General features: G+C 38.2%; 1 protein-coding gene across 1 annotated transcript in view; it reads right to left on the bottom strand.

Moving 5' to 3' along the window:
- Window positions 1-880: 880 nt before the first annotated feature.
- ELL2 (elongation factor for RNA polymerase II 2) overlaps window positions 881-18176 on the bottom strand; it is a 48653-nt gene continuing 31357 nt past the window's right edge. The window contains 8 exon segments of the mRNA XM_015849706.2: window positions 881-4269; window positions 4398-4442; window positions 5469-5640; window positions 9315-9384; window positions 11539-12100; window positions 13467-13557; window positions 13880-14004; window positions 16452-16711. Coding sequence (XP_015705192.1) covers window positions 4153-4269; window positions 4398-4442; window positions 5469-5640; window positions 9315-9384; window positions 11539-12100; window positions 13467-13557; window positions 13880-14004; window positions 16452-16711 — 1442 coding nt within the window. The 3' untranslated portion in view covers window positions 881-4152.

Here is an 18176-nt window from a genome sequence, read left to right as displayed (position 1 = left end):
AAAAAAGCAACAGAAAGCAATTTGCTGCAGTAAGAGTTCAATGGATATTTAGAAATCATAAAGTAAAACTGTGGTGGCAACAGCTGGCATTTTGTTTTGGGCAATGGAAAAGATTAATCATCACCTAGGGTTACCTGAGGCCATCTTGTGCTTACTGTACAGTAGCGGTAGTAGTAGATGGTTTGATGACTGCATCTATATGTGCCACCAGTTGTAAGATTTTAGACACAGCAAATATAACTCACTGGGCGAACAGTATTTAAAAGTGAAAGCCTCAGAAGTGTTTCAGTTTTAGGGTTCCAAAAAGAGTTTCTGGTTTCAGCAGTGTCATGTGTATGACTTCGGTTTTGGTTTGGCATTGAGGAATTTAGGCCTGAATGACATCTAGAAATGCACATGGCTATCAAATACGTGGAATTTTTCACACCCTAAGAAAAAGTTTAAGAGTGCAATGAAACACTAAGCAAAATAAGGATACCAGCTTGTAAAACTTTCATCTATGGCTGTTTTGCAACCAACAATTAGCTGTTCAAAGTGATGCAGCTGTCTTGTACCGACCAACAAGCACGTTCTATCACAGAAAATGCCACAGTTAGCTCACACAATTAGTGAGAGTCTTGAGAGTAGTCCCACTTCCTCCCCTACTCCTTGCACATGCATTGGCTGGGGAAAGCCCCATGACCTTCACCAGCTTCCCAAACACCTGACTGTGCTCAGTATCAGTGCTTTGCCAGAGCTCTTCACTGTGAATGTAAAACAGAAGCAGACACGAACCTCAGGGTCAGAAGGGTAGGACCTTGTTCTGTGAATGGTGCTCCTTCCCTACCCTGCCCACACCCCCCAGCAGTGCCACCTGCAGACAAGGACAGCCCCACACCTCAGAGTTGCAAAGAGAACATTTTATTGAACTCAAGTTGATGCAGAAGAGAAGGGTAACAACAGCTCAAGTGTTCATCGACAGAATGCCCCAAGATGTTTCACACACAGAGTTTTAATACAGTTTGCATGGAAACAACTGAAAGAAGTTTTACAATACTCTCTGAATCAGAAGGGGGAAGTCACAGCCCTGCTGTAAGCCTTCACGTTTCCCAGACGTGGCCCTCCCTTAAACAATTCCATATTCTTCCCCAGAAGGTGGTTATGGAACTGCTGGCCATGTCCCTTTCCCTTCAGGTACACGGAGTAGAGCAAAACTTCTGAGAAGAATTGTAGTTTAAAGTATCCATAAGTCTTCACGTGAATCAACATTAACCTATCCAGAAAGACTGGTTGTAACAACACTATTTAAGGAAAGCTAACAAATGAACAAGGTTACAATATCAATACTTTAACCCAACTTGTTTAAAACTCATTGAAGCAACTTTGCTTCCAATACTTACGTACATGTTTTACAAAACGCTTTCGAATATTTTTATTTTAATAAGTGACAAGATCAAATGAAGACTTGGAAGCAGTCAGCAGTGATCTGCTTCCTGTGATGGTTTTGAGCACAGCTGATATTTCAAAAAAGGTTTCTTTGGGCATAGTTTTCCCCCTACAAACCATAACAAGATGGGAAACCAGTCCTCATAACTTGTGATTTTTATTTCCAGATAGCTGGAGAGGGCTGATGCCCCCTCACGTCTCGGTGTTGTTTGAAACCACAGTGAGATCCAGCTTCCTTTCAGGAGAAGGAGCATCTGCTCCTCTACATCAGTCATTTGCTCCAGACCTGTTGTAGTGTATCCCCAGCCAGCATGCCGCCATCTGCAGTGCCTACTCATCTAAGCAAGCAGGACACTTGTATGGGGCAGGGCAATAAAGTCACAGGCCTAGAATCAGTGGGTTCTTCCACATCTGCCAAACAGGACTGGCAGGTCAAGGGCAACGAGAGATACGTATTGCAAAATAGTGCCGTAAATTTACATAGGCTGTTTGGTATACTTGCAAGGCTTAAGAAATGCTTGATGCAAATGAGCAAAACCTTCAATTAAGGTCTTTACAGTAGCTTGTCAGATCTCATGATGCACAGTGGTGGACCTCTCAAGTAGCATTAACCTCCAGCTGCAACAGATACACAGGTAGTAAACCAGAAGATGCATGCAAATACAAGTCAATCTTTTCACATAAAAGGAGGATAAAAATTTGTTAACTATACTAATCTCAGTTACATAGTGGTAGTACAACAAATAGTAACAACACATTTGGACAGCTGTATACCAGCACTGAATGTGTCACAATGGCAGCTGAAGCCAGATCTGTACAAACAGTTTTGCTGAAGAGCTCTACACTGCCAAAACAGATACCAGTATAAGAAGCTTCCCATTGTTTTAATCTAAGAAGACACTTGCTTGAAAATTGGGTTGAAATCCAGTTATCCAATGCAGATGCAGCACAGTTAACAGCTCCTGCACTTAGGCACAAGCACTGCTGTGTGCGTACCTCAAGTGTTTGAGCCCACATGAATGCTGCTCTTACAGTTAAGGGGTCAACCCATCACGTTGCCATCTGAAATGTGGACGTTAAGCCACGGGATCCAGAGTCAGCTTGGCCTCAAATACGTCACGCAAGCCATGCAACATGCTGTTTCATCTTCATGACTGCAAGATATCCAAATCCACAGATTCAAGGCAAGAATTCAAATTCCCGTTTACTTGAATGCATATTTTCAAACATTTTCTGGTTTACAGTGATAGACAACAGTTTGGATTAGTTTTTTTGTGTTATTTTGTTTTGAATGCTGGAGATAAAGTGTATCAGAGATACTACCACTATTTTGGCAAACATTCCAAAATCATATTTGTAAACATAGTGCTTCCCTTTTCAATTGGCTGCATTTTGAAAAGACAAACATAAGACAAAGTTAAGATTTTGCTCTATTCTGACCAGATAACCCGTGTTTTCGCATGACAAAGCAAGCGATCTAAATCAAAATAAAATAAAAACTGCATGAAATGAGTATTTGTGCTGTTTTGTGATCACAGTATTTCATAGTTAAATACATCTGTTCTTTGTTATATTCCTGGCACCCAGGACAGAAATCTTTAAATATACATTTCATGTAGGCAATAGCTTCTTTGCATAACTCTCTTCAAAAAATACTTTATAGCAGTATATAAATAGGTAACCTACATGTTTAGTTTTATAATCTTGCCCCAAAACTATATATCTGTTTAATTTATTTTTTTTTGTAAAGTATCAATTTTACCAACATTAATAAAGCTGACAAACTATTGAAATGGAAATGCTCTCATCTTCCACAATAGAAGTAGCAATTTTATAGGAAAAAAAAAAAAATGTAGAGCAACACTCGTCAGTTGTTTTAACCTGAGCGATGTCTGGCCTACTTAGAGTAGTTGGAGTAGCAGCTTTGTTTTGTTTTTTTTTTCCCCTCCTCATCATACATGCTCACACCCACACATTTTTGCATACACACAGAACAGGCACACACTTTCAGACACTGGTAGGCCATGTAGTGCTTCCCAGGTGTTTCAGCAAGGCGGGAAGCAGTGTAGCTAATAATTTAACTACACTAAATACACACAAGCAAACACCTTAAGGCAACCATTGCGATGGGGGGTTTAAGTTGCAGTGATGAGTTTCTCTAGTAACAAAGACGGGCTGCATATAGACTTATATACAACACCTTTTTAACCCTCCAAAACAATGTTTTGTGTTTTTTCTTTTTTTCTTTTTTTCTTTTTTTTTTTTTGTGTGTGTGTGTGTTTGTTGGTTTTTTTTTTGTTTAGTTTTTTTTTTTTCCTTTTTTTTGTGCAAATTTCTAAACCTTCTACCATTTAAGGCAAAGAGTTTGCATTAACAAGAAAGGTCAGAAAAATAGCCTTATATTTATCCAAAAGTATTTCAGTTCGCTACACTATTTTCTTAAAATGTGCACAACTTCACAGTAGATGTACTGAGTCCCAGCACCTACTGATAAAATGATTTAAATGGACAAACATAAGTCTTGAAGAAAAAAAGGGACCAGAGAAAGCAGCTTCAAATATGCATATAAACAACATCAACATCAGAAGTAGTCAACTCAAGTATAGCTAATACTGAAAAACTTTCGTAATGCAAAAGTTCAGTCTTCATAGAATCTTAGAGCAACTCATCTATAATTTTAAATAAATAAGTTTCCATTCATTCACATGTGCTGGTCCAAGCAGAAGACTAGTGCTGTAACTCTGATTGCTGTTCGTCAAATTCATATATAAGTCTTTTAATGTGAGACAGCTTGTTATAGAGATATTCACATCTGCGTTTCTCCTCACAGTAGTTGGGACTAGACTGCAAAGATAAAAAGAAAATTAGGGCATGAAAATATCTGAAGTCCAGTTTACATGTCCTTTGCTTAAGAATAGCCAAAAGCCCGTTCCAGTAGTTTCTAACTCCCACAAGCCTGGTGCCACACATACCTGTTTTATCTTTCGATACTCTTCTAGGACTTCCTCATTAAGCATCTTAAAAATAAATAAATAAATAAATAAATAAATAAATATTTTAAAAAATGAAATGTGAGAAGAATATGAAGAACATTTTGTTATTACTAGAAAATGCAACCAAATAAAGCATTAAGAAGTTTTACTCAAGGTATTTTCTTATCCAAGAGTCATCACTCTTCTGAGTCACAAAAAATCACAGACCGACAAACACAGAACACAGCCCAGCTCTGCAATTAAATCTGTAAACAAGCAACAGGAAGAAAATGCGTTTGAAGATTCTCTTTGTGAAGTCATTCACGCCACTGTAAAATACTTGCTTTCACAGAGAGCTTGCTTGGGTGGAGTCTCCAAATACAGGCTAAATGACTTGTTACATGGCTTTGTGAAGCCACAGAAGTCAAGAGTTAGCCAATGTAGGGTCAGACCACGTATGTGAGTTCAGTGAAGCTTCTCTCCTCGGTCTGATTGAGCAGTACCAGGGATTTTAAAATACACCCTGTGCTCACAAATACATTTGCAAGCTGTGCAAAAACTTACAAAAGCTAGATAGATGCTACCAAACATCCTCAGAACACAAAAAGAGTTTAAAAATCCCAGTAATGTACAAATAATGTCATCCCAGGCTTGAAAGCTGGAATACAAAGCTTGTAATACCCTTCTTTGCTAAAATTTATGGTTAGAAGCCAAGTAAGTTTGTGGCTGTACATCTTCTTAAATATACAAAATTAGCTTTTCCCCTTTAAATAATGGGAAACAGCAAGTCAGCAAAGCCTGGGGATTATGGTCCTTTGGTTCTTCTCCTTTCTCATCAGTGCAGCAGTACTCAAATTCACCAGGATGGTGTGAGATGGTCAGTAAAACTACAGCCAGTCTTGTAACACATAACATACAACTAGTTACTTGGTCACCCCCTTGGACACTTTAAACACATCGATGTAATTTAGTGGATTTCTAAACTGAAGCACCTGCCCATGCTGAAAATGCAGAATTTTGTAGGACATTAGATGGAAATAAGACAGGCTTCATGGTTTTACTCTTCTTTACCTGGTATTCCTTGGACCCTGGAGAAAGCTGCTTTCGATGTTCCCCAAGCTTCATAAATTTTCTGGTAATACTCTCCATCCGAGTATGCAAACTCCTGTATTCCTCATACTCTGCATTGAAGTCATTCTTATAACTCTGGCGTTGCTCATACGAGACTATAGCTTTGTATTTTCTAGTACAAAACACAAATACATATTCCATCTTATACAGAAGACACATCATGGTATCAAACAGATGCAGCAATAGAATGGTTAACAGCTGAACCCTGCCCTGCCTTACCTCCTCTGCAAGGACAGTGCTACCTATTCTTCCAAAGGTTAGGAACTTGGTGTCTCTACCCAGAGGTGCCCAAGCACTTCAGCAGGATGTGCTATGAGCAACAAACTAATTTTGTGACAAAAGCACCAAAAGATTCTTGAGACAGAACTTCAGCTACAGAGAAGGGAAAAGTCAGGTGGAGATATAAACAAAAGATTAACATATGCCTGCCCTGTGCTGGAAGCCCTGCTGGGCATGACAATGAGGGAAGATGATCTGTGGACTCCGGACTGCTGTTGTAATAAGACTAGTCATGTTTAAACACAAATGGAGTGGAACAGTTCAGTTGGAAAGGACCTTCAGAGATCATCTTGTCCAACTGCCTGACCACTACAAGGTTAACTTAAAGTTAGAGCATGTTGTTCTGAGTACTATCCAAATGTCTCTAACACTGTCAGACATGGGGCATTCACCACCTCTCTGGGAAGCCTGTTACAGAGTTTGACCAGCCTCTTGGTAAATAAATTTTTCCTAACGTCCAGTCTGAACCTTTCCTTGGCATGTTTGTGCCATTCTCATCAGATACCAGGAACACAGCCCAGTGCCTCCCCCTGCTTCCCATCTTCAGAGAGTTGCAATGGCATTACTTCCTGGCCTTCTCTGGACCAGACAACCCAAGTGCCCTCAGCCTCTCCTCACAAGATATGCCTTCCAGCCCTGTTACCAGCTTTGTTGCCCTCCTCTGGATGTTTCTGAGGACCTTAACATCCTTTCTAGATTGTGGAGCTAAAACTGCAAACTGTAATACGGCGAGGCTGCACCCGTGCTAAAAGTAGTGGGGAAAGCAACTCTTGACTGTCTGGTCTGCTGTTTTTAATTCACACCACAATGCAGGTTGCCCTCCTGGATGCCAGGGCACACCGCTGGCTCACAATGAACTTGCTGTCAACCAGCAACTCCAAGTCCCTTCCCACAGAGCTTCTCTCCTGTCATTTGTATCCAAGACTGTACCAGACAAGGTGAGGAACCTGGTATTTTCCTTTGTTGAACTTCATGCCATTGATGACTGTAGCCCCATTCCCTACCACCTTCTGAGCTCTACTGCTGAGACAGTTCATCACCCAGCGTAGGGTGAACCTGTTTATCTCACGGTTGGGTTGCTCCAAAGGCCTCCCTGAAATCTAGAAAGATTACATCCTTTGCCTTCATACACTGAGTGGGTGGCCTTATCATAGAAGGATATCAAATGATTATGGCAGGATTTTCCCTTCATGAATCCACACTGACTGTAACTGATAACAGCTTTGTCCATTAACTGACTTCCTGTATCCCCCAGGACAATCTTCTCTGTAACTTCTGCAGGGACTGAGGTTAGGTTTACAGGTCTGTAGTTTCCTGGCTCTTCTCCTATGCTCTTTCTGTAGATCACTGTAATGCTGGCTAGTCTCCAAGATTAGACTAGTCAGCAGAGACCTCCCCAGACTCTCACAGTCTTCAGAAGATGGTTGAGAGAAGTGCAGCACTAATGTTCATAAGTCCTTCTTGAGTTTAATCTCACCTGATCCATGGGATTATGAACACTGAGTTGCTGCAACTGTTACTGTACAATTCTGGTGACCATAGATGGCAAATCATAACTCCTCCAGTCATGGTCCTCCATGTCAGAAGATCAGGCAGACAAAGATTTGGCATTATTAAATACTGAGACAAAAAGGGCATTAAATGCTTTCACCTTTTCTTAAGCCCTTTTGTTGGTGACCACCTGTATCAACTAACAGTACAGTGTTTCCCTTTGATCTCTCCTTTGCTGTTGGCATACTTGAAAAAGCCCTTTTTGTTGTCCAACACCACAGTGGCCAGCATCAATTCAAGTCAAGCTTTTGCTTTTCCTGCTTTCTCCCTGCTGCAGATGTGACTGAAGCTCTGCACTCTCTCCATAAATCCTGACTCTGCTGCTTGAAATTGTATGTTCTCTGCCCTAATTCTATGAGGGCTTCCCTATTCAGACAGGCCTGTCTTCTGCCCTGCTTGCTTGCCTTGTAGCAGAACAGAATTCAGTGATCATGGGCTCTCAAGAGGTGATTGTAGGAAAGTGATGAGAACTCACAGAGACCTAGAGCATATGAAGACATAGAACAAATTACCAGAGGACACTGCTAACTATCTGCCTGAGTAGCTTCGGGTTTGCTTTCTTAAAATAGAGCGCTGACCTTTTTTTCCTTATGCCAAAAATTATGAAGTCAACTATTTCATGATAGCTATGGCAAAGACAGCTATCTACAGTCACCTCTCTCTATTCTCAACCAGCAGATCCAGGAGGTCACCCTTCCTGGTTTACTCACTAAATATCTGTGATAGGAAATTATTTTCAACATACTTTAGTATTATGCTAATGATTTATGTAGTACTTGGAGACAGAAAGAGGAGCTAAAACAAACTAGCAAAATCCTTTAAGCTGAATCAACCTGCAGGTTTGCTCAAGGGTTCAATCTTTTCCTCAAGACAAGACAGATGCCTGAAGCAGGTCCATGTAACTTATTTCCATTAAGCTATAGCCAACAGGTAGATTATCTGTACAATTATTTGAAAGGTTGCTCCACTCACAAAGAATTCTCCACTGAAGTTTTTACACCCAATCAGAACTTAACCTGATGAAATCTTACACTATCTTTTTCCCTTCTTAGAAAGGCTTAGAGTCTCCCATCTGAAATATCAGACTGCATAAAATGATTGTATACCTCTCTATGAGCAAAAAAGATTTCAAGTCATCTTAGAAAGCTCAGTATCAATGCCTTCAGCTTACATGGGAAGCAGGGGTCAAAGAAATGAATCAATTTTAACCCAGGAAAGGTTTGGAATTAAACACAGGTTTGAACAGCCCAACACTTCAAGCATGAAACTGTAGCTCTGCAAAACAAGACTTACCCTGTCTGCCCACATCACATCATTGCCTTAAATATGCGGAAGCTATTTCTCTGTCCTACAGAGTAAAGGATAATCTTTCTAACTGAAAGTTAATTTTATTATTTTAAAACAAACAAACAAACAAAAAAAAAACCAAACAAACAAACAAACAAAAAAAACCAACCACAAAACCAAACATTTACCAACATGCTATTCTGCTATTACACCACTACAAATTCAATTCCTTAATGCTTGTCTTATTACAATTATGGCATTCAGCTCTCCTTTTGTCTAAAAAGAAAGCAGCACACAAACCTACATGTCTTTTTATTTTGGTATTCAAGAAGAATGAAACTAATTTTTATTTCTCTTTTTAAATCTACCAAAGCATATTATTAATTGTTAACATTTTTTTCACCCTTAAAATAATTAAAGGAAAAGCTCAGATTTCAGAACTTAAGGGTACTTAAACGAGGCAACTGGTTAACATAAGATGTAATTTTATAGCAATGGCAAGTTTCTTTATAGGAAATTGTCATTATAAATTAATTTGTTGTTATTCTCCCACTACATTTAGGTAACTATAACAATTCTGTAACTATAACAATTCTGTAACTAAACTAGATTTTTTACAGGTGATTTTTCAATAAGTGACAAGAGTTTTTAAATTATCGCTTTACTCACTTGAAGTAGTTTGGTAGTTCATTTCTTGTTGAAGAAGAATCTGCAGAGGCAGTGCATGTTTTTTGAACTCCTATACAAAACAGAAGTTTTGAAACTTGTGATAAACAGATTTTTAATATAGCCAAAAAAATAAGAATCTAAGGGGCTTGAAAAAAATCCTGCAGAGCTCTATTCTCACAGTCAATTACTGCAAACAAGCTCTGTACATTAACAGGGCTCACACAACCTTTTCCACAGTATACAGTACTGCAGTTTTAGAAGAGTGTATGTCTATTTTATTTCTCAGGTTCAGCACGACCAAAGCATTAACCAGAGGTCAACTTTTATTAATTCAAGACATAATGTGGCATTTGCGCAGCAATTCAAGTTACACAGCTTGAATAGCTGCACAACTAGGTAGCTTGATTTATACCGGCATTCAGGTTCCAGAGGACTGCAATACATAGCATAGAAAGTTGAAGTTCATTTTATGACACAGTTTTATCTTTCCCTGCCCTTTTTGGATATCCAAAGCTAGATTTAATTTCAGTACTCTTCTAGGCAGGAAAGTCAAGGCTGTTGTATATGGGTTACTAGCACTCAGACTTCAATAAACTGCAACAAAGAGATGTTCCTCATCAATGTAGCTATGCCAAGTTTCCAAGTTATTTACACTTATAATTGCTCTTACAATGGCAGTATAAAATCACAGTACCCCCCACTAATCATTTTTAAAGAAATATTTGAAGACCCATCTATCATTTTGGTAAATAAGAACAGCTTCCTTAAGGAAAATTAAGCTGGAACTGGAATTAGTGTTTTTTTCTTGTATCTTATCAAACCTCTGCCTTTTTAAATTTGGTGTTTGTTGGAAAGCTAAAAAAAAAAAAAAACTAAAAAAAAACTCTGTAATGTTAATGATCATCTTATACTGCCACTGTCTAAGCACATTATCTCTGCTAACACTCAGCCATTTTTACAAATCTATAAGCCACCTGAGCAAAGGAAAACAGTTATTTTATGTTGTTCTACAGAAGTTGATTACATTCAGTGTTGAAATTATCATGAGGTATAGCAGGAGGCACAGTAAAAAAGTAGTACGGAAGTTAGAACAATATTTGAGAGAAATGCAACCAGTCGTTAATAAACACTACTTCTGTGAAGAATTTTACTTTCTTTACTGTGAAGCATTTCACTTCCAAGAGCTCAAGCAATATTTGCTTACAATGCCAAGCCCATTTAAAAGCTTAACTGTAGAGATCAACTTCAGAGTTAATACAGAGTTTTATTTCCCTAGCCATTCGGAGTTATATTGCTGGAATATGGAGAAAGATGCTCACGTGTTGATAAAATCAAACATGAATACTTTAAAGGTAATCTTACACCACATGTGGACATGAGGCAGTACAACAGGGGAAAAGACCAGCTCAGATCACTTTTTCTACATGCAGAAGAATACTTCAAAGGGGCACCTTGAGTGCTCTAAACACATCTTCAAGCTGTGATAGCAAAAGGCCAAACCTGACTTCTAGCCTGCTTTAGTAGTGAGTTCTGTGGCTAAGATGGAGGTGATCTTACAGGACTGTTAAAACTAAAACTCAAGGAAACTGTATGTCAGTTTATGTAGGTTTTAGATTTTCCATGAAAATGCAGATTGCCATGAATCTTATATTGCAGTACATGATCAAAGGCATTTATGTCTGAATTGTATGTTTTGGTAAACTACCACAGAGTACCTGTATGTCAAACTTTCCTAATTCTGTGTTATTAGTGTGCAGGCTTTTAAACTTGTTGATCAAAAAACGTGCAGTAAACTTAAATGAACTGTCACTTAATGGAAGTCAAATAAAAAAGTAAATCCATTACATTTGTTTTTCTAGCATCTAGCTTTTCCTATTAAAGAGTTACTTTTCAATATGCACCCATGGAATATTTCCGTGAGAATTCTTAAAAATGTACCTAATTCTAGACAAGACTCTAGCATGACAAGTTCAGTCTCAGATCTAAGTTGTTTGGTGGGTTTTGTTTATTTTATTTTTTCTTTTTTCAAGAAGAAAATGGTAACTAAAATGTAATGAGAGGAGAAAAAGAACTATTTCCTAATTCTTCATTATCATAAAGTAGGGACAATGGTAAGGAACAGCAAGGGCAAAAGTAGACTTCTAATGTTTCTAGTCATTGTTTTTCTATCATCTTTTCAGAAGGCCCATTCATGCAATAGTTAAGAGAAGCAGCATATTAATACCTTCATCTGACTCCAAACCAGAGGGTCTTTTCATAGCGGCAGGCTCTTCTTTTCTAAGGTCCATTTTGCTTTCAAATAGTCCTTCATCTTTCTGCTCACTTGCAGTGTCCTGGCTTTTTATTTGGTCCTTCTCCTTATGCTTTTTGGGCTTCTTCATGGACTTTTTGTACAACACATCCTCCTCACCTGAAAATGTGGGATGTTCCAATTTACCAGCGGCAGGTGCTGGGGCTTCCAAAGGAGTCCGAGAGGTATATTTTACTTGCTGGTGCTTGAGGACACTACTGCTGCTTTGGCTGATGCTATCTACAGGCAGATCTTGCGTCCCACACCCCTCAGGTGTGCTGGGGGAGATGGAGCTGGCAGTCTGGGGCGGATTGGAGGCAGGCGGGTGGGCAGCAGGCAAAGAAGGTGGGTTGGGTGCTGCAGTGGCAGGGGCTGCCTTCTTTTTGTGGGGAGGTGAGTGCCCGCTCAAGGATGGTGGGACTCGACTGGTGAGGTGGGAGATCCTCGGCTTCTTGTTCATCAGGGGATCAGTGAACTTGAAATCCATGGGCCGTTTCTGCAAAATAAAATGGATTAGTATCATTCAGTTGAATGAAACACATCTAAGAACAGGCAGCTATTGAACACAGATCTATCACCTAAAGAAGAGATGACAAGGAACAGGTTGAAAAAACTGTTCTAGTGCAGCTGCCACTGCAGCTATTTTCTCCAGCTGAAACACAGGTTCATGCCTTCCTCAACAAGTCTGCTGTGCTTATGTTGATTACTTACACGTGGCAGCACTCATAAACTGAGCACTGGGCACAGTTCTGTGACATCTAGTTGTAACACACAGAAGTCCACAGAACACACAGTGTTGCTGTTTGACTGGAAAAAAATAAGAGGAATAGGTGTGCCTTTCCTCCACTTTTTACACTCAAATATTTCAGCAGTATGAGACTTCAAGTACTTTACCATTTATCATTACGCACAAGCTCTGGTGTGCTCAAATTTCTTTGAGTTTCAGTTGCATTTATGGATAAATATTTTCAAAGAAGTGTCATACTTCTCCTTAAAGGGAAGGATTTCACATGAATTTTCTTAAGCCACTTCTGAAGAGTTTATATTGTGCTTTTTTACTGATAGGAACATACCTTAAGTTTGAAAAGGCTGGGTGAAGCCTGGACCCACTGAGCCACACCTCCCTTTCACCCTGCATCATAATGGGTGTTCAACAATGGCAGCAAGAAAAAATATAAACCTCCACATAGCAGACTGCAACTGTAATTTCTGCTTATTCTAGATTTTTCTAAGCATTATATCAAAACAGCAACATAATTATGTTTGTGCATCTTTGATGCATTTTAACTACCACACCACAACTAATCTTGAACACATGCAATCATATCATAGAATATATATATGTAAGTATATACACATTTACAGTTTTCAGAATGCCTTCCTACACACCAAGATAAACAAATCATGGGGCAATGCAAAACAGCTCTAAGATTTTAATCAAAAAGTACTTGATAATAATGGGCAACCAACAAGTTTAGCCTCTACAGAGGCTAGCAGCTAGCTCCTGCAAGATCGGTGTGCTGTTCATAGATAGGTGCTAGTCTCCGACCAATCTGGACATATTTACAAGACGGCACATACACAGGAACTGGTATATATATATCTTTCTGGAGATTTTAATAAACATTCTGAAACATGGAAGACTAAACATGGAAGCTTTTAGGTTATGTTATCATTAAGCATTAAAGTCTTTGACAGTAAAACCATCTTAAAAAGAAAAAAAGAAAGCATGCAACTGGAAATAAATGCTTCCATTTTTCAAATGGCAAAGATAATACGAGTGCTCTGCATTACAGCTTTTATTCCAATATAAAAGCAAGTTAAAACTTAGTATGTTATAAATTTAAAAAGCGACAAAATACCTGGGAAGAAGCTGATGTAGCATCTTTACTAGAAGTTACAGGAGATCCCAAATGACTGGTGCTGGTGGTACTCTGAGATGGATTTACTTTTCTGTAAGGATTACCCACATTTCAGGTTACAAGGCAAAAGTATCCATGTCATAGTCCTTTCATTATTGGCAAAACACGTAGTTTCTAAAACTGTTGTTTTCTTTCTCCCAGAGCATGTGACCAACCTGTTTTGTTTTTGTTGCCCACTTTTTAAAAGTTTTAATTAAAAAAAAAAAAAAATTAAAGAAAAAAAAAGAAGTTTTGTTACTAGCATACATTAACTATATTATATGTATTATATGTGGCCCACGACAATTCCTCTTTACTCAGGTCAACCCAAGAAGTCAAAATGTTCGATACCCACATGAGAGAACTAAACTTACCTAGAAAGTATTAACTCCAATGTCTGTTTATCAGCTTCATTGTATCCAGGCCAGTCTTTCTGAATGTCCTTAAATAAAAATTCCTTTAAAGTAAAAGAATTATCCTTGGGATTCAAGTTGGCCACCTAGACATTTACAAAAGGGAAAAATAATAATAATGATACCCAAATGTAAACCACAGTAGTAATGTACAGCTAAATCAACAATATAAACAAAATCAAGCACCAGTTTTTAGAGCTGAAGGTCAAAGTAGTTCTCATATAATGTGTGCTGATCCTCAGAGATGTGCTCAAATTTGGATGTAAAAAATCCCCCAAAAACTGCAGGCTTCTATGAACTGTATTCGTAAAATCTTTGCTCTGTATCACATCTCTGTCTTTAAATACAGCTATGCCATAATGAAGTATGTGGAGAGACCTGAGTTGCTCCACTTCAGGGTGACACCAGCAATCCCTGCATTTGACAGAGCAGCACTGTGATTGCAGAGCACAACAGTCCTTGGAAAATGCTTCTGTCACCACGTCAACGACTTCAGAAGGAGCAAGAGCAGCTTTATTTGCCATCACCTGTCTTTTAAATAGATTCAATTTTCTTTCTCAAGTGACTGCACCACAAGAAACTATACCTTCCTAATGAAAAGGATTACTTGATAATGAGAAATACACTTATTCTTTTAGTATGAATAATGTTTTTATCCATTCCATTAGTTTTAAGCCACATGGACTGTTTACAGGTGGAAAAAAGGTAACTGTGGTAATACTTATCAAGATCTATTTAGGAATCAAGACTAGAGCTAACAGAGTGATGTACAGATGCATTCTTCCTCTTGCAGGCAGAGAGCTGACTGTAGTAAGATGCTATGAACTGAAAACAAGTTTGCTATTTTTTTTTTTTGTCTTTTTTAACAATAAAACAGATTATACTCAAAAAATTCAAGTTATCTCCAGCAAAATCTCATCACTGGTAACACCTAAAGCACCGTTTCAAGCTTCCTACTCTGATACCTGCTCAAACTTTCCAAGAAAATCTCAAAAGAAAAACAGTATCAGTGTTCATTTGCTTCATACAAATGCTCAGTCACTTTGCACACACCACCACCACTTTGTGCTGCTTTGATTACCTGTGATGTTTGCTATCAAAAGGTTTGAATGCTGATGCTCAAAGAAGGAGCATTTAAGGAGATTTAAATATGAATGTGGGTTAATCATACTTTATTTATTTCATTTTTAGAAAACTAATAATGAAGGTAAGAAAAATGTTGACAAGGCTTTCTATGGTGGTAGTGCTGCTAACTTACTGATTTCTGAATGCAAACTGATACCTTTACACAATTCATACCATATAGTAGAAATAGACTCCAAGACAGTCTCTAAGCATTGCCAAAAATAATGGAAAAGGAAACGATTGTCATACGTTTTCTTACTCTAATAAGCCAAGCTTCTGAAACTTAAAATACAAAATTAATTAGAAGAAGATTAAATTCATTTGTAAGAACATAGCTCTTTAAATTGCATATCTTTGAGGTTAAAAAAAAAAAAAAAAGGAAAAAAAAAGCAACAACCTGTCATTGTTCTGGGCAAACTATACAAAACATATTTGAACAAACACTGCTTAAAATTCAGCGCAGAATCAACAAAAACTGCATAAACATTGACTTACTCACTGTAGTAGTTTTCAAAACTATTCTAAATACACAGGAAATGCTCCCACTTTACATACACAGTACAGTCATCAGTCTATGGGAACTGGTAGTATTAAAAACATCATATGCTGTCTTAAGGAGCCTTATCAGAACTATATTGTTAAAAAAGTAGCAGTATGTGACACACTATAATACAGTGCTTAGAAGTCTCATCTACATCATGCTATAGGCCTACAGGTGATTTTGACGAATATGATACAGAAATGCAGTGCGAAAACTCAGCAGGGCACTGGACAAGCCAGCACACAGGGAAAAAGCCTGCAAGAAAGACAAGGACAAAGTCCATATGATAGCAATGAAGCTTTTTTCCACCAACAGAGACCACTGTCTTTCTCGTTTACTGTTTGCTAAGACTCCCTCCACTGAATTACAGTCCTGTCTGATCCCAAGAGCAGGCACTGACCACATACAGGCCACCAACTACACGCATGTGAAATAATAACTTAGTTCATTACTGGACTTTGCTCCACATAAATCCAGAGCAAGAAATGTTAAGTACTGAGAAGAGCTATAACAAGCAATTGAGAGAAAGCATGGTCAGGTTCTCTTAATTACATAGTTCAGCAGTTTCTTTTTCAACAGAAAAAAAAAAAAAAAAAAGGCATTAGGAGCAACAAAGCTAAAAATAATTAATTGCTGACTGCCATCCCAACAAAACAAAACTACCCTACACATATCTTTTAATCTTTCCTTCCCTCACTTTGATTTGTATTCTGAAGCACGTGCGTAAAGTCAGTTGAAACACTTAAATGGTGAGAGGATTATTTAAGGTGTTTATTATTTTCTCACTTCAATATGGGAGTAACGCATCCCAAAATTATGACTAAAAGAATAGCAGGAGTAAAAAAATGCTGGCAATCATGATCTCACCTGCTGCAGGATAGCTGTAAGGGAATTCCTGTCCTTCAGGTTGACACCATCTCTCTGCAAACGAGCAAGTAACTCTGGTTTCTTGTAGGCCTTCAATGCCAGTAAGTGAATCACTCTGTCTCTGTATGGTCGCTGAGAAACAGCATTGTTTGCATAAGTCTTCCGTATTGTATTTGCTGGGTTTATGGGTGTTGACCTCTTCCTTTCAGGTACAGGATCTGGAATGCTTTGTGGTGCTTTTCTTATCTGTATTCTTTTTCCTAAATTAAGGGTTAAAAAAAAAAAAAGAACTTAGGTGGGAATTTGAAAGAAGACAAGGAATTTGATTTTAACGAGTTTACTAGGCCAGATAATCTGCAAGAACTAGATTTGGTTAGCATTTTAAGATACACTGGTAATATAGAATAAGGATGCATTAAGGCAGAAATTAAGAAATTAAGAAATTATTCAATACAATAAAAATCAGGTAAATCATTTACATTGTTAGGAAGACCTCACTGGTATATTTGTATAGGTGCTGATTTTATTATTTTTCCAGTTTATGAACTTAAGCACTGAATGAAAGAAATCAGATTATTTTTGGAACAATACAGTCTGAAGAAAAGGCTTCCTATATAATTAAAGTGCTCATCATTAATGCCAAGGGAGACCAAGCCTAAACAAATAACAGCACTGCTGCTTGAAGAGATTACCAACCTGATGTTCATTGCCTGACCTACTCATTTGAAAAATAAAAGTTCTCCCTTCCTATTACATATGGCCATATACAAGGCATCAAGTTTGGCAGGAACTACACAAAAAAATCAAACTGTTCTTGGAACCATTACAAAGAAGTTTTAAAAGAAAGCCTGCAGAGCATTTTGGATCAAACTCTACAAAAACACATATTTTTCAACTGGAAGAACAATGCAATTGCTTGCAAACAGTGAATCCAGAGTGTTAAAGCAACAGCAGTCAACCAATAACTTGGGTTTCCCAGGAAAAGCCCTCAATTTCTCCACTCTGCTTTAAACTAGCATCTGCTACAGAACGGAAAACAAACAAACAAGCAAGCCAAACTCTAGCAACATTCCATAAAATTTAATGGATGTGAGACAATCTAGGCATTTTTCAGATGCTAACAATTCATGTTTGGTACATGAAGGAGGCTAGTGAGTATGTGTCATAAGAACCAAAGCTATACCTCTCTTCCAACAGCCATGCTTGGAATTCAGGAAGTTTCTGTAGTCACAGGAAAGAGAACAGTTGTGTTTATATACTGCTGTTCCCAGGAACAGCAAAAATATATTGCCATTTTGCAGGGAAGGCCAAATCTCTATAATCCCTCTATCTCCAGGTTTTGCTTTTCTGGTTTTCAAGAACAAGCCTAACCACAAAAAGACACATGACTATGCTTCTTGAGCAGTTTGAACTTGCCAGTTGTGTATTAATGCATTTGATATGTTATGACAAGGTAAACGCAATTTAGATACGCATCCCTGGCACAACAGATAACATATGTGGCATTCAAGCAAACAACTTAAGTTATGCCTCTGAATCACTTCGAAAAAATCAACCGAAAACATAACCACATATTACCATGGGTGACAACCCTGGCTCCCAGTCTGTGCTGTATGAATCATGCTGAAAGCCACTCTCCATGTCTCCACGGCAGTTTAACCCTGTCCTACATTATCTCTGCCAGTACCAGTCTGAAAGAGAGGCATCCCTAAACACCATCATTCT

Source organism: Coturnix japonica, chromosome Z (genome assembly GCF_001577835.2).
Source record: "Coturnix japonica isolate 7356 chromosome Z, Coturnix japonica 2.1, whole genome shotgun sequence".
Classification (NCBI taxonomy): Eukaryota; Metazoa; Chordata; class Aves; order Galliformes; family Phasianidae; genus Coturnix; species Coturnix japonica.
The sequence above is the reverse complement of the archived record's forward strand: the minus strand, read 5'-3'. Positions and strand labels throughout refer to the sequence as shown.